Below are 15540 nucleotides of genomic sequence, written 5' to 3' on the forward strand. Positions count from 1 at the left end.
GTCGGGAATGCACTTCTCTTCCGCTGTTACTAATTCCCCTCTTTTAACGACAAACATAACAGGAAAAAGTGGAAGTGGTATGGATTGTTTTCTCCAACTGATGCTAATTAATCCGTAACGTTAGGGTTCCTCTGTGGCAAAGTGATTGGTAGAGTGTCGTGAGACATAATAAGGTGCTTGCATACAACCATGTTAAATTCAAAATGATATAGTATATTAGCTTAACATTGGGGGAAGTTATAGTTTTTCAAGGCCAAAAGCTTATATTCCAATGGAATATCTTTGTGATATATTCTGTTTTTTTAATGATCTAAATTGAGTCTAAGTCATCAACCTCTGGACACATCACACACCACACAACACATAACAGAACAATAGACATACATTAGCAGGGTTTAGCAAGCACTCACAACTAGTTGGGCGCAGCAGTAGTTAAATGAAGCAATGAGGGTAGAAGACTGTATATGTTAGAGAGACAGATGAGTTGGACAGTCAAAACATCTTTATTAGATCGTCATCATTTGATAAAGAGTCAATTGAGTCAATGAAGCAATCAATTATATCAATGGCTGCAACGTTGAGTGGTTAATAGTTACATATATGATCCAAATAAACAGCATCTGAGGCTTGTAGAGCTAATACATACAAAAAGGTCAAGCGTGCTCAATTACAATGGAGTAATTTGTATAATAATCATTCAGAGTCCCATTTGTGTAATATGCTTGATAACAATGGTGTTTGTCGCTGTGTGAGTATCTGGTCTAGTTGAGATGATATTTAGTTGGAGACAGCTATATCCATATGTTGTCCGAGATTATGGCAAGCGAACGATCAGTTAGATTAGGGAATTTTCACAAGAATCAAAACAGAGATACACAGCAGAAGCACATCAACGTACATCTGAGCAGATATAGAATAAAATTAGAGGGCTATACGATCATTTCAACCGCCGTCTATTGCTAGAATTCAAGTGGACATGTCGGATCGGGACCGTCTACCAGTGGACTAAGATTAATAGGACATACTGAAGACAGCGAATATACTGAATCATATTTTCTTACTATAATATTAGTTTTGATCATTTTTGGCCCTAGTATTGGATGAATATATCTCTTAGTTTGCCAGATTATGTGTTACAAGCGGGGAAGAAGTGAAGTTGTCAAGTGGCTCAACGAATTCATGGATTTTAAAAGGTATTTGAAGTAATTGTGAGCGTTTCATCAATTGAAAGATCTCCTTATTCTTGCATCTATGTTTACACCGTTATATTATATACTATACTATATCTGAGTATATATTAATTTGAGGGCTCTGTTACCTTTTTGAGGGAGGTTTGATTCTTACTAGGATATCTGATTATGTGAATATTATTTGTTTTTATTCATGGTTTATTCATACAAGAGATAACGCATTTTTGAAGATACACGCCTATTATTCTTTATTTATATATAGGATGTAGTTTATTATACCATGCTGTTATAACCATATAAGCATGTATCATGCACCTGTGGCACAACCATCAAAGAACCAAATTATATCAAAACCAACTTTTCACAGCCATCCCACTTTCATGTTTTATCTTATTTTCCGTCATGTTCATGTGTTAATGTCATCTTGTTTGACGATCAAATCTTCCTGTATTTCAGTAGCGCGCTTTACACTGTGTCTCTCTCAGTTGGATTCACAGCAGATAATAAAGATAGAGCAAAGAAAAGAATAAAGAAACCCGACTGTGTGTGTGTGTGTATTGTGTGTGTGTGTGCTGTGTGTGTTGAGGTAGTGAGTCCAGAAAAAATAAGAGAGACACAATGCATTTTCTTGAAAACCACTGCAGCCTCAGACATACAAGCATGCACACACACACACACACAACACACAAACACACACACAGAGGCCTGTTCTACAGTGGGTACAGCATTGGCAGAATTCACTGAAACCACTGTGCTACCTCCTGTGGCTACACACCATTTCAACCGTTTTAAAATAAAGGTACAGTACCTCTGTGGACACACACACACACACACACAGAGTGTAGTCTTACACTTTTTTTCATGGTTAATACTTAAATATGGTGAGAAATATGGTTGATTATGTAAACTACTACTTCAGATTTGTGTCTGTGGCCATTTGTACCATTGAGTGTGTGTGTGTGTGTGTGTGTGTGTGTGGGTGTGAGTGTATAATGCATTTCAGATGCTTATGTTCAAATACATTTTATAAACTAATAAACACTGTAAAAAATGTTGCAATAAATAAGCAATGTAACTGAACGTGATTTGATTTCCTTTTCAGGTCATACAGTAATACGTGTGTGTGTGTATGTGTGTGTGTGTGTGTGTGTGTGTGTTTGCGTGCAGGAATTTGACCACTCACAGTGTATTTATCAGCCAACTGGGTTTTTAGAACAGAGCAGGAATCAGGGAGATGATTGGTCAGCAGCCAAACTGGTTGCTGGAGTCTATTAACTTACCAGCCGCAGCCACAATGTACCAGAATTTGGCCAAAGTCTGGTTGTAATTTTCCACGCTGATAGCAAACATACTGAAATATTTAGTGCTTTAAGTTCCTGCATGGTACAATACAGTGTGTGTGTGTGTGTGTTATTTTACATGATATCTCAGGTGATATTTCAGCATCACAACAATTTAGAAAAATCAGTTTGCCTAATGCCTTTTCTGAAATTTTGTACAAATACAGTGTAAAAGTGCTGTTGGCTCTGAACAGTGAATAATTTAGGACACATAACGAAGGATTTTGGTGATTTCCTGTGACAGGCAAGAAATCACAGGTACTCTCTGGCGTCTCGGTGCATGAATGAACAGTTTGGAGCGTTCAAACCCTAATAATGCAACATTAAAACAATATAGTGAACCAGACAGGGGATGGAAATGAGAATATCCTTGTACAGCTTTGGATGCAAAAGGTAAGTATTATTATATTTTACTTGTTGGTCAAAATGCATACTTTTGTATTCGCACAGTGTAAAGAGTTTCTGATAAAGAGTGCTGTAGGGATGATAGTCCAACCTAGAAGTAAGCATCTCACTAGCTCTATTGTGGAACCCGTTAGCTTAAAGTTAGTTTACCTGACACAGAATTAAAGAATAACCACGAGAAATCTGGTGTGAATTGACATTGAAACCTCAACCACATAGTTTATCCTTTATCTACACTTGATGTACCCCACAACATCGGATTATGAATTCAACCCCTCCCGCGTCCACTGCTCTGAGATCAGACTGTGATTATTTCCTGTACTCACTGCAGCTGAGCGTGGCATCGGTCTGGGCCAGAGCAGACGGGATGGTCCAGTGGCTGTTGTCCCAGTCGATGACGTTCCCCACCGTGTCACAGCTCAACGCCTCGAGCTGCTGCACCATCATGGCGTAATCCCACAGCCGCAGGTTGTAGATGTTCCCGTCGAAGCTCTGCTGCCCTGAACACAAACAGTCACACAGGCGCCACGTTACATATATGTGATGGAAATATTCTATTGTTTATTTTTTTAGTATCGACGTAAAAAAGATGAAGAAGACGTCAGGTCTCCACTTCCTGCCACTGCACAACAAAGAAGCTAAAATACCCTGGATACGCTTGCTTCCACCTTGCCCTATTTTTAATCTGTTTTATGTCTTTAAACCAGCAAATTGCCAATAAGTGATCACTGGGTGGTTGGTTTCAAGAAAAAAACTTAATATTATTATATAACTAAATATCCTTTAACTTGGACCAAATGAAATGATAAAAACTTACCTCCTAACTGGAACCGTCCACCACCTGGCACAGTGTGCCCACTAGAGGTGGGGCAGGTCTTGGCCCAGTAGTTTCCATTGAAGTAGACTCCCACCCGGCCGTTTGCTGATGTCCAGAGAACGCAAAAAGGCTTCATGGTGGAAGTGAAGTCACCAGAGGAGAGGATGGTGTCGATCGGGCAGTCCACCCCATCAACGATCATCTTCATGCTGCCTTGGTCAGAGCCCAAACTCAGTGCCACGTTGCTGCTTGTGTCGTAGTAGGTGAAGATCCACTCTTTCTGTTCAGAAAACAACAAGAGAACTGTTAATGAGTTTCAACTGCAACGTTTACGTCACTTGCATGTGGAGCAGTAAAACAAAAGCTGATTTAAAAATTAGAGTCCTAAATGAGTTTTGGTTATTTAATACAAGAAATTTGTGTGTTTCATATTTTTGTCTAAACTCTGTGGTTTGAAGTGGGCGGGGTTACATAGTTTAGCAGCATTTGCAATCAAAATGTGAGTTTTGGGGTTGTCTGCCAGACCACCACATTCCTGATTTTTTACTCTAGATAAATTACATCTAAATATGTTTTTACAAACGCCACTAGATGTCGCACTAGAGCACCAGTATCTCTGATTAAAACAAAGGGTGCTACAGCTGGCCATATTATATTTAAATGTAATAATATTATATAAATATTTGTGAAGATGGCTGCAATGTAAGATAGCGATAATCCTTGCTATCCTTGCCACCAGACTCCATAGAAAAAAAGGGTCATTTTACCTTGTATACCATTTATCAGTCAATTCTATCTGAATCCTGATTGGTGGATGGAAGTATGATGTTTTTCAGAGTTCCACCCACTTCAAACCGGTGAGAAGAGTTCAGAGAAACCCAAACAATACATGCTGTTTGTTGTTATAGAGAAATACTCCCTCCGTGTTGTGTACCTGTTTGTCGCTGTTGCGTTCCAACTCAAAGCACAGCGTCAGGTGACTGAGTGCTGGTATGGAAACAGAGTTGGAGACTTCAGTGGTCTGGCTATTGCCTTTGGATATGGTGACCTTCTGGTTCCTCAGGGCCACGGCAACTAGGAAGAAGACACAGAAGAAGACAAGAAAAAATAAAAGGATGGAAGGAAGGACAGAAGGCAAGAAAAAAAACATACACGAGGCATGAAGGAGGGGAGGACAGGGCGACAGAAAAGGAAGCAAGAAAAGAATCAAGAAGTGTGAGCAAAAGAATAAGAAAAAAAAAGTTAAAGGGACATGAGAGAGAGGAATATAGAAAACGTGAAAGAATAAAAGAAGTATGGGTAAAGAAATAAAGAAGATGGAATTAATGAAGGCCAAAATGTGGTAAAGAAGCAACAAAGGAGTAAAGGAGAGGGAAGGAAGAAAGAATAAAAAGCAGAAAGAGTAAAGGAAATTGGGAAAATCATTAAAAGAAAATAAAGAAAAGGAATAAAAGAGGTTAATTATAATGAGAAAGCAATGAAAGTAAGCAGCGAAAGGAATGAATAAAAAAGAGGAATGGACAATGAAGACAGACAACAAGAAGAACAAAATAAAAGCAAACAAGAAGGAAATAAAGTCAGACAGAAGTGAAAATACACATGAAAGAAAATTAAAATCTTTTCATCCATCTTTATTTCAACTAATCATCTCATTCTTTGAACCTTTTTGATAAAAGTTTGACTGTTTGATAAAAAATTGAGGCACTCACTGATAAATACACCCCATGAAAAGCATTTTACATTATTCTGAACACACGCTTCATTAGAATTATCATAGAATTGATGAATCAGGGTTTTTTTTTTTTTTTTTCAGCAGGGAAACAACTCTTGCTGGAGCCGCTGGCCGAGAGCAAAATACCAACAGCCAGTTGAAAAACACCACTCACACATAAAAAAAATACCCAATGCAAACGTGCACAGAGGCACCAAAACACCACAGCAAACAGTGCCGTCTGGACCTTCGGTGGGTCGATACCTCGGACGGTGTGATGTTGACCCCTCACTGTCTGTGATGTAGAAACCACCAACAGCTCTGTGGTTTCAGACTTCAATTAAAATTTAAGATGAACTGATTATTTTTGGCTGCAGATGCTCCACGACAAGCTCAGAACACAAACTTCTTAATCTCCTCAATAGACCTTTCTCATAGCAGCCATTTTGACATGGAGTAGTAGGGTAAACACAGGAGTTACCAATGATACTAACTAAGGTTATTTTACATTGAGGTCAAACAGAGTCTATTGTGCATGTTGGCTCACTGGAAAAGACTCTCTATGGACTCTAAATGGAACTGAACCTTAGTTCATATCATTGGTAACACCTGTGTTTACCCTACTATTTCATATGCAAATGGTTGCTGTGAAAAAGGTCTATTCAGAGTGCAGTTGGAAGTTTGTTGGAACTCCCAAGAACCCAACTTCTGAGACAAAACTGTCTCTGAGATTTCAACCATGTTGCAATGTGACTCAACGGATATCATCACTGTAATGAATGTTCACAATGAATGTACATCTAATATACATCACACTGCCTCTGTCTTCTTTTATAAAATCGTTACTGAGGCGTGGTGCAACTTTAAACTGTCAATTAAAAACATGAGGCTTAACTTTACCTTCAGACAAGCTAATGTGGCAGCAACAAATAGATAGATGGATAGAAAATATTAGATTTCAAATACTACAAATGTGTTGTGTTCGGAGACTGCGGAGCCAGCAAAAAATCACTGAAAGGCGGCTGAGATGAGATCTTTCTTACTGGTATGACCATGGACGTTGACGGGCTAGAAGCTCACAGTTAGCCATGAAGAGGTTTTAGGATGAAGGGCCACATATGAACTCGTTTTTAGATGCAATGGATTCACTTTTGTATAAGTATGATGATATATATTCAAAGGCGCAGTGCTATTTGTGTGTAGGATTTATCAGCATGTAGCGTCGGTATCTGATGACCTGGGAATGAGAACTGGCAGTGAAGTGCATCTGTAGATATAAATGGCTCATTCTAACTAAAACTGGCCACTATGATCGAGGCTAGGCTATACTAACGTAGCTAAGCTAGCTTTCATTTTCTGCAGACATTGTGGAGGCAGCACAAGCTAGCCAAGTACAAGGCTGCGTTTGTGACGTTTCTCTGCATCATAAATAAAGAAACTGTCAGAAGAGTGAACGAATGAAAGGATGTTCTGCTGCCTTTTCGTTTTTTAATTGTGCCGATCAAAGGCTACCGGCAACTTCTAAGGTGGAATGTTTGCTTGAATCAGTGCGTGAGTTTACGTCAGTCGACACACCTTAAATGTCAATATGACAACTCTAACCATTGCATTTGTTTTTATTGGCTCTTATATATTACCTTTAAGCGCTAAAAAAAAAGGAATATGAATTTAAACTGCAAATATTCTCTTTCCTCAACTGAAACAAAACAAAAAGGGCCAGAGCGTCTTTCCAGTGCGCTCCGGCAGCCCTACACATATAGTTATGATGATATATTATGATTTTACATGGCAAATTGCAGGTAAATTAAAGTTAACAAAATGAGACTTCTGTCGTATTCCTGGAGCACATACTGGGAGGCTCCGTTACACCTGCCTCATAAGTGATATGTGATCATGGGACCAGCACTCAATTGATCATGGTTTCTTTCCTTATGTTGGCTTTATTTTAAAGTAAGAGCTAAGATTAACAAACCAATTTAAAAGTGCATTCAATGACGGAATTAACCGGATCATTTTTAGCCTGAGAACAGTGTGCTAGTCTGGATTAACTAAGCTACATTTGAACAAGATGCTGGTGTCAGCCTGAACCTACCGTGTCGGAAGCTAACACTGAACCCCCTCTTCTGCACACTGAAGTCGGAGGTAAAGGACAGCTCCATCACATTCCCGGTCGAGTTCAGCGTCAGCCCGTTGGCCGTCGGGCCGCAGAACTTAACGTCCGTGTTCCCTGTGTTCACCACAACCCGGTCGTAGATGCAGCCCGGTGCCTCCTCCAGGTCAAAGTCAAGGAAGGAGAGCTGGATGATGAAGCCAGCGGGGGCCTGCATGGTCCACTTACAGGCCTGCGAATTGGGGTATTTCAGGGGGTAGCAGGGCGATGTGAATTCCCCCTGGGCCTCCATCAGCACCATGTTACAGTTTGTGGTGGTACAGCCCAGCACTGAAGGTGATTGTAGGATGATAAATTTGTGAACTTTCAAAAAGGGACAACCTCCACTGAAACTGTTAAAGTAGGGTAATATCACTCAGAAGACAAGATGCTTGTAGAAGAAGACATGAGACGACAGAACAAGGGAAGACAAGAGGATAGGATCCATAAAAAGGGTAGGAGACATAGATATAAGGAGGCAAACACCTACTATTATTATTAGAAATCAGGAGGCAAGTGGGTAGAGTTCAAGGACACATTCGAGTGGGCTGTAAAGGTCATCCTTGTTGATTACCAAAGAGTCAAGGTCAAAGAGGACGAAGACAAAGGTTTTCAAGAAGGTTACAAGGACCTTTAGGATTCAGGAGACAACACCAAGACCTTTTTCTAATGGTAAAGGATTAGAGGACACAAGAAGATTACCTAAGATATTGAGGAATCAGACGAAAACAAAGACGGGGTGGGACAAGACAAGTCGTGCAGTAAGCTGAAGGTTCAGCAGCCCGGAGAGGAGTCAATCACTCAATCAATCAACTGAGAGCAGATTGATTCATTAAAACAGAAGTAGACTGAAAATGTTCACTTCCACTGAGTCAGAAGTCCACAATCATCAGACAAAGTTTTAGGTTTTATGAAATATCAACTGTAGGACTAGAAAAACATGCACATGCAGAGTAATCTCGCCAGTTGGATCAAGAAAAAGTCACCTTTTTCAGCAAAGATTGAGCAGTCAGAGTGGCTGTATTATTATAAATTGAGAAAATTGATAGAATCACCTAACTGCAGATTTCAGTCCAGTGAGAGCTGCTGTGTTCAAACAATCCTCCAAAACTGGAGTTGTGTGATGTAATAATCCAAATGTATTGTGAACTGCAAACCACAAAATGTGCAGAGGAGGTACAGCCAGTGCACTGTGTACCTCAGACTGCATGTATGGGGTCATATTATCCTTTTAATTTCTCTCAAACATAAAACACACGAGAGGTCGGTTTGTGAGAGAAACTAACCGAATGCCACTGATCGATCTGGAATTGTTTATGATCGCTCACTCGAAACATGAAACACGTTGGCCTTCATCATTTTCAATAACAGCTGGAAAGATGAGCCATCCCTCACAAAAAAGAGCTGAAATGGAAAGTGGAAAGAATGGTTCGTCTCTCTCGTTCGGGGTAACAATGGCCTCCGTTGATCTCGGGCTCAGCCTTCGCCACAGCCAAAACCACAGCCAACGCACTGGAAACGTCAGAAACACCAGTATGTGTGTTTTAACCCTTACTTATCCATTAAACGCTGACTGGTGTTACATTTGTCTGCAAAATCTTGCTTCACATTCATCCACTTTCCTACATTCAGAGCCTCACCGCAGCCACTGAAGGCTCACCGCCGCCTTGCTCGTGGGAATTTAACGGTTCACTCTCAGAGACTGAGGACAAGCTTTTGTTGCTAAAAACTGTGTGGAAACAATTAGAGAGTGAGGGTGCTCCGATCAGAACCGATCACGGCGTCTATTTGAAGCTATCTGCTGATCATGTCATGTGACTGAAATAGAATGTTCCTCTTTCTTATGTTGTGAATTATGTTGTGACCGCTCAATCAGCAAGGGCCGATCAACTGCTCTCAAACAGCCATTGGAGGTTTGGATGAATTTCTGACATGTCAGAAGAGTCAATTCCTTAAAGTCTGTGCCTTTTTTTCCCACTGCACCTACGTGAAGTGGTGATCGGAGCGTCTGAAAGTGCCGTGGCGACACAACGCATCATGTGGATGGAAAATATTAAGGCTGGTCAAGCTGTGGCAACAGCATGCGTGCTTCTTTGATGTTGCTATTACAACCAGTATGAATGAGATTGCGTGTCTACACCAGCACTCACAATCAATGATCAGTGTGAGCACATAAATCATGAGCTTTGGTATTACATCGCACAAGATTTACTTGTAAGTAGAACATTTCTAAAATCGTACAGTGCCCAGCTTTAGTAAGTTTAAACAAAGTTTAGGAACAAAAGATCACAGAACTGAAAGGTCGACAGTCTGAGTCAAAGTGACATCGATGATGCTACGATCAGCAAAAACAAACTGAGCTACACGAACGTGACGCTTCCTGTTCTGAGAGCAAGAGTCACATGCTATATAACATACTGTGTGTGTTTGCATGTGAGCGAAAGAGACTTAACTAAACCTTCTTCTGCCATTAAAGCTGTTCAGCATGAAATCTCAGGAACATTTGGATGCAACATCAAAAACACCAAACTCCTTTTTCCCACTAATGGAAAAACTAGAAGCAGCCGCAGGATTCACATACCGAGCTCTGTCTCCCCTTTTCTCTCTCTCTCTCTCTTTCCTAGCACTGTACAAACACACACACACACGTACAAACACACAAATACACAAACAAAGCTACTTACTCTACAAGCTGAATGAAATCAGTCGATCAGGAGAGGTGGAGGAGTACACCAAGAAAAGTCTACACTCCCAAAGAGAGAGAGAGAGAGGGGGAACACACTGTCTCAGTGTGTGTGTGTGTTTGGAAGACATACAATTCACACACACACACACACACACACCCCTAAAAAGCTTAAAAGCCGACTCTCAGGTTTCTGGCAGCACAACCTCACGTTTCCCTTTATCCTCTCATATCCACTCCGGCTCTGGAAGCTGCGAAACCTTCGACCCGCCGGATCAGCCGAAGCAAACAGAAGTGACGGTCGGAGGAGAGTCGGTCTCATCAGTTACAACAAAGGAGTGTTACTCACATTTTAGCGTTACAGTTAGCATTGTCGGACTGATGGAGAATCAGAATCGATGCACAATGCCACGTGACTTGATTCACTCGACTGTGCATATTCAGGTGTTCAGAGGTCTCACTTCTTTCTGACCCCACAGCAACAGATGTGCAGTTACCATTCATCCGCTGAACAGTGTTTCTTTAACATTATACAGTAAAAGCAAATCAGTGCTTTGCAATGCAAATGTCTTAAAAATGTTCAAATAGTTTCCTCTCGGTTCCTCATACACATCAGACAGCTGAAGATTTTCTCCTGAGGCTGGAACACAAACTGCAGCTGCAGCTCGGAACAAAAATAATCTTAGAAAGAACATGAGAATAAACTTAAATACAGTATCGCTTCTCGATGAAAGATTCAGCCTTTACAGTAAAATCAGTTTACTGCTTCTTGTCCACGTTGCTGCTTCAAACAGATCTGCTGCAGATAACTGACATTTTTAGCTTTATCAGGTTTATCCTCTTCTCCAAAACATACAGTAATAGGGAGGTTATATATATATATATATATATATATATATATATACGAAATTCACATGCCACTAGATGTCACACAAGAGCACCAGCATCTTATGACCAAAACAATGGCCACTTCGGCCCACCATGCTAGTAGCGGCCAATGTAGCAGCGACAGAGGTCTGGGAAGATTTGTTTTATTTTCAAACTTGTAGTCTTCAACTGACGCTGACTCAAGTGACATCACTTGAGGACATTAATCAGACGTCACACAGCGCCCTCTGGAGACTATAAAGCAAGGCTCTAAAACATATTACTCTTTTATTACTTTTTTACAGCGTACCACCTCAGACAATATCAGGCTGTCCGAGTGCGACCATTATGACCCGCATACAGCAGCGTAGGCCGACCCTACGGTCCACACTCCTCTCACCAATAGTTCCTGTTTGGAGCCACGATTGCAGTGTTTTTAACTCATTTTAACTCTGCTTACTTTCTTAGTGTCACATTTTAGCTCCTCACTAATCACAGATGTATGCCTGCGCTACATGCATTAAACGTGACTCGTATCTGACTGATACTGAAACAAGAAAGCAAAACTTTAAGGACTTTTGTTCTAAATTTTGTTGTATTTTGATAATATTGTATGTTTTTAAATACATTTACTTCAGTTCTGATCTGGAGCTGAAAGCAGATTCTCCTCTACGTTAACGTGTGAACTCGGCAGAAACAACACACTTTCTCTTTCCAGCGGATAACGTCGCCATGACAACAAAGTCAACAATGTACAAAAAAGCCTCATTAAAACTTCATTCATCTGGGGAAAGAATCACTGTCCTTAATTATTGGGATATTCTCTCTCACACACACACACACACACACCGGGAGCTGTATCATCCAGGGACAGACACATATGTGTGTGACTTTCTTTGTCATAGTCGCCCAAAAATAAACTCACATTTTAGATTTTGGTGAGCCGTGTGTGAAGGAGGCTCTCTCTCTCTCACTGTGGAACCAGTTAAGTTTATTTAACCCCAAAAAATGTTGAAACTGATTATATTATAATTTTAAGTAACACAAACATTTTTTGGTTACAGAAAGATTATTGATTATTATTAATTATTATAAAGCCACTTTTACTAATAAGTTTAAGTGACACAAACTTAGTTTTGTAAGTTACGAAACGATTAAAAAATGAAGTCAGTGTCACTCAAAATAACTAAAGCTATGTAATCAAGAATGTTTTTTTATCTTACAAAATTTTGTTTTACTTAACTTACTTTACTTAACTTATCTGGTTTTACAGTGTGGGGTTGTCAGTAGACCAACCGTACATGTTGGCTCACAACCCATCATGTTGTTAGAAAGCGTTATACTTCATAGCGTATTCAGAACACAAGGTATGGGGTCCAGAGCTTACTACTACTATTACTTTTATCACATAGGCATATAACACCTGGAAATCGCCTTATAGAGGAGAGATCCGACCCCGGAAACAGCATGAAGACTGACAGAAATCCAAATATGTAGTGGGCCTATAAACAAAGAATACAGTCAAAGCTGTATAAAAGTGAATCAAGCTCCATCAACCAGTGTTTGGAGATCTTCACCACACAGACTCTCTGTAGGTGAACTCAAACTAAACATGCTACTGTATCTTATTCCCACCACCGCCTGCTGTGGAGGAAGCACCACTGCTGCTGGCACACTGGCCACCATTGTAGACCCAGAAAACCGCCCTCTGTCTCACCTTCTGCTGCATCTGTGCTGCATTACTACTGTACATAGTGTCTGCACTGCCAGAGCTCCCCCATCTTCATGCAATTACCCTTCATCTGTCCCGCATTAGCCGCTGAACAGCACTGTTTCTTTAACATTATACTGTAAAATCAAATCTGTGCTTTGCAATGCAAATGTCTTATAACGTTCAAATAGTTTCCTCTCGGTTCCTCATACACATCAGACAGCTGAAGATTTTCTCCTGATGCTGGAGCACAAACTGCAGCTGAACATGGAAATAATCACAGAAAGAACACAAGTACAGTATGACTTCTCAATGAAAGATCTACTGCTTCCAACAGATCTGCTGCAGATAGCTGATATGTTTAGCTTTATTAGGTTTATTCTCTGCTGTTGATTTTCAGCCCAAAACAATATTAAGTAAAATCCCTCCGGGTGCTATGGTCCAACAGACTCCATTGACAAAACCAGTCATTTTACCAGAAAATTGTCAAAGACAGAAACAAAATAAAACTCATTAAAAGCGTCTCTGTTTGATTAGTGTTTCCAACAATCACCTAACTCTGTTTGGGGGGAAATAAACCTTAATTCACCGACATGATAAAAACAGCAGTTTCAGTCGGAGCAGACCGGCTATGGAAACAAACCACAGAGAGGCTGCGATACAACACAGGCAGAGGGAGAGAGACACCATGTGACTCTGTGTCTTTATGTAGAGAATAACTGTTTGCTGCTGTTTTAAATCTCATATATAACCTTTAAGCTACATGCTTATTATGCACACACACACTGAACAGGAGTGATATTTTGACTCTCCAGCTAGTGAAGAGTTTTGGCTGTTAAAGAAAGTATAAAATTACGTAAAGGAGAATCACTTTGCCAATTTGTCCTGTTTTGACATTAAAATATTGCTTTTGGCTGAAACTTCTTCTCCAAACTGTGAAGCTCTTGCAACAAACTTCCACTAAATCCAGAAACAGTTTACTGGATGTCACGTCGCCTTCAGCGCTCGTCAAACTTTAAAGGTTAAGTCAGGAGAAAAGTGGTTCTGTGCATTCAGTTTTCAGGGTGACAGCCACTGTGACATCCTTTAGCTAATATGAACCCGCATGGAAACCATAGTTTATACTCTCAGGAGGAGCTGCAGTTCAGCAGTGGAGTTCTTCTTAGGTCCTTTTCTTGTTGCTGTGGTTGATAAATAAAAGCACAGCGTTGTTAATTATATGTGCAATGAACACTTTAACTTCATAGAAGATTAACTTAATGAAAAATCAAATAAATTCTACTTTATTCAAACCTGAAACCACAGCTTAAATTAGCTAACGTTACGCTACAAATCAGAAAGCAAACGTTACGCTACGAGCCAGAGAGCTAACGTTGAATATCAGTTGACAGTGTGTTTAACTACAAGACTAACTAGCTATCTGCTATGTTATCAGCCCGAAATCAATATCAAGATATTAATGAATGAACTGACGGCCGCAGCCTGAAGCAGCGAGCTGAGTAACAGCTTCCACGGTAGGTCTTTCCACCATAGATTGTGGCTTTGGTGGAAGACACTGTTAAATCCTACAGCAGACTCCTGTTTCCTCCTCGTCTGCGTCTCTGGAAAACTACTGTGAGCCCTGTGAGCACAGACACTTCACTGTCATGAAAGAAAACAGTGACAATTGTTCCACTCTGGTGAATATATTCTGTATTTAGCGCCACGTAGCCTACGTGCAGGTAGGGAAAGGGTAAAATTAGAGCGTCACATGTGGCCACGCGCTGTTATGAGTCACAATATGAAACCTGAGGCCAAACAGAAATCTCATTTTTAAAAGGAATAACATTGTCACGCTTAAGACCTGCTCAGTAATTATGTCATGGCTTATAATCGTCTCTGGTGTGTCAGCAGAGGCTATTTTTACGCCTCCAGCGTGCGGCCTATTAGCGAGGCGTGTTTGTGTTTGACTAAGGCGAGCTGCGGTTGAGCGGTAGGTCAGGGGCGTGTGAGCAAATGACAGGATGTGCGGTTCGCAAAATCTGCTTAGTAATGTTGGTAAAGATAGGGCTGACCTCTGCGTCGCCGTCAATGGCCCTCGCTGTTAACTGCTGCCTGTCACACACACACACACACACACACCTGAATGGAGGCCAGTGTGTTACAGTGTAGACGTGCACTGTTACAGAGAGAGAGAGAGAGAGAGAGAGGATGAGAGAATGAGTCCTTTTATATCTGCTGCTGGGTTTATGACTGTCACACACTGAGGTTGTGGATATAAGAAGGTGTCAGTACTCTGAACCAGCAGCTGTATGATTGTGGTTTTTATCGTATATCCTGTACGACAGCTGTTAAACCTGAACTCTGTTTCTGTGTGAGAATACAGACAAACAAGAATCCATTAAAGGAACGTTACGTAACTTTTCTACCTTTTAAAAACTTCACTATCATTTTGATACTTCTCTGTCTCGTAGTATAACATTAGCTCTCCAGCTCGTAGCCTAACGTTACTGGAGTAATGAAGGTTTCTGTTGCATTAGAACATTATGGTATGGTAATGGTTCTTCAGGTATAAGTCAGGTGTTACCATGGAAACTGAGTTATGGCTTGTAGAAAACTTAATATAAAAAATATAAAATGATGTCTTTCTTTCTCTGGTAAGTGATCGTGGTATTACAGCGATAACGT

The 15540-nt window shown here is 40.5% G+C and overlaps 1 protein-coding gene across 7 annotated transcripts in view; it reads right to left on the bottom strand.

Moving 5' to 3' along the window:
* Window positions 1-15540, bottom strand: part of adgrg6 (adhesion G protein-coupled receptor G6) — a 111324-nt gene that overhangs the window by 68944 nt on the left and 26840 nt on the right. For 6 of the 7 annotated variants that reach the window (XM_035678378.1, XM_035678373.1, XM_035678374.1 and 3 more), the window contains exons 3-6: window positions 7556-7903; window positions 4687-4826; window positions 3753-4032; window positions 3262-3435 (exon numbers count right to left, since the gene is read on the bottom strand). In XM_035678378.1, coding sequence (XP_035534271.1) covers window positions 3262-3435; window positions 3753-4032; window positions 4687-4826; window positions 7556-7903 — 942 coding nt within the window. The remainder of the gene's footprint in view (window positions 1-3261; window positions 3436-3752; window positions 4033-4686; window positions 4827-7555; window positions 7904-15540) is intronic. The other variant, XM_035678379.1, reaches the window with a different exon arrangement.

This window comes from Morone saxatilis, unplaced genomic scaffold, assembly GCF_004916995.1.
Source record: "Morone saxatilis isolate NCDOM2014 unplaced genomic scaffold, NCSU_SB_2.0 Contig7, whole genome shotgun sequence".
NCBI classification, from domain to species: Eukaryota; Metazoa; Chordata; class Actinopteri; family Moronidae; genus Morone; species Morone saxatilis.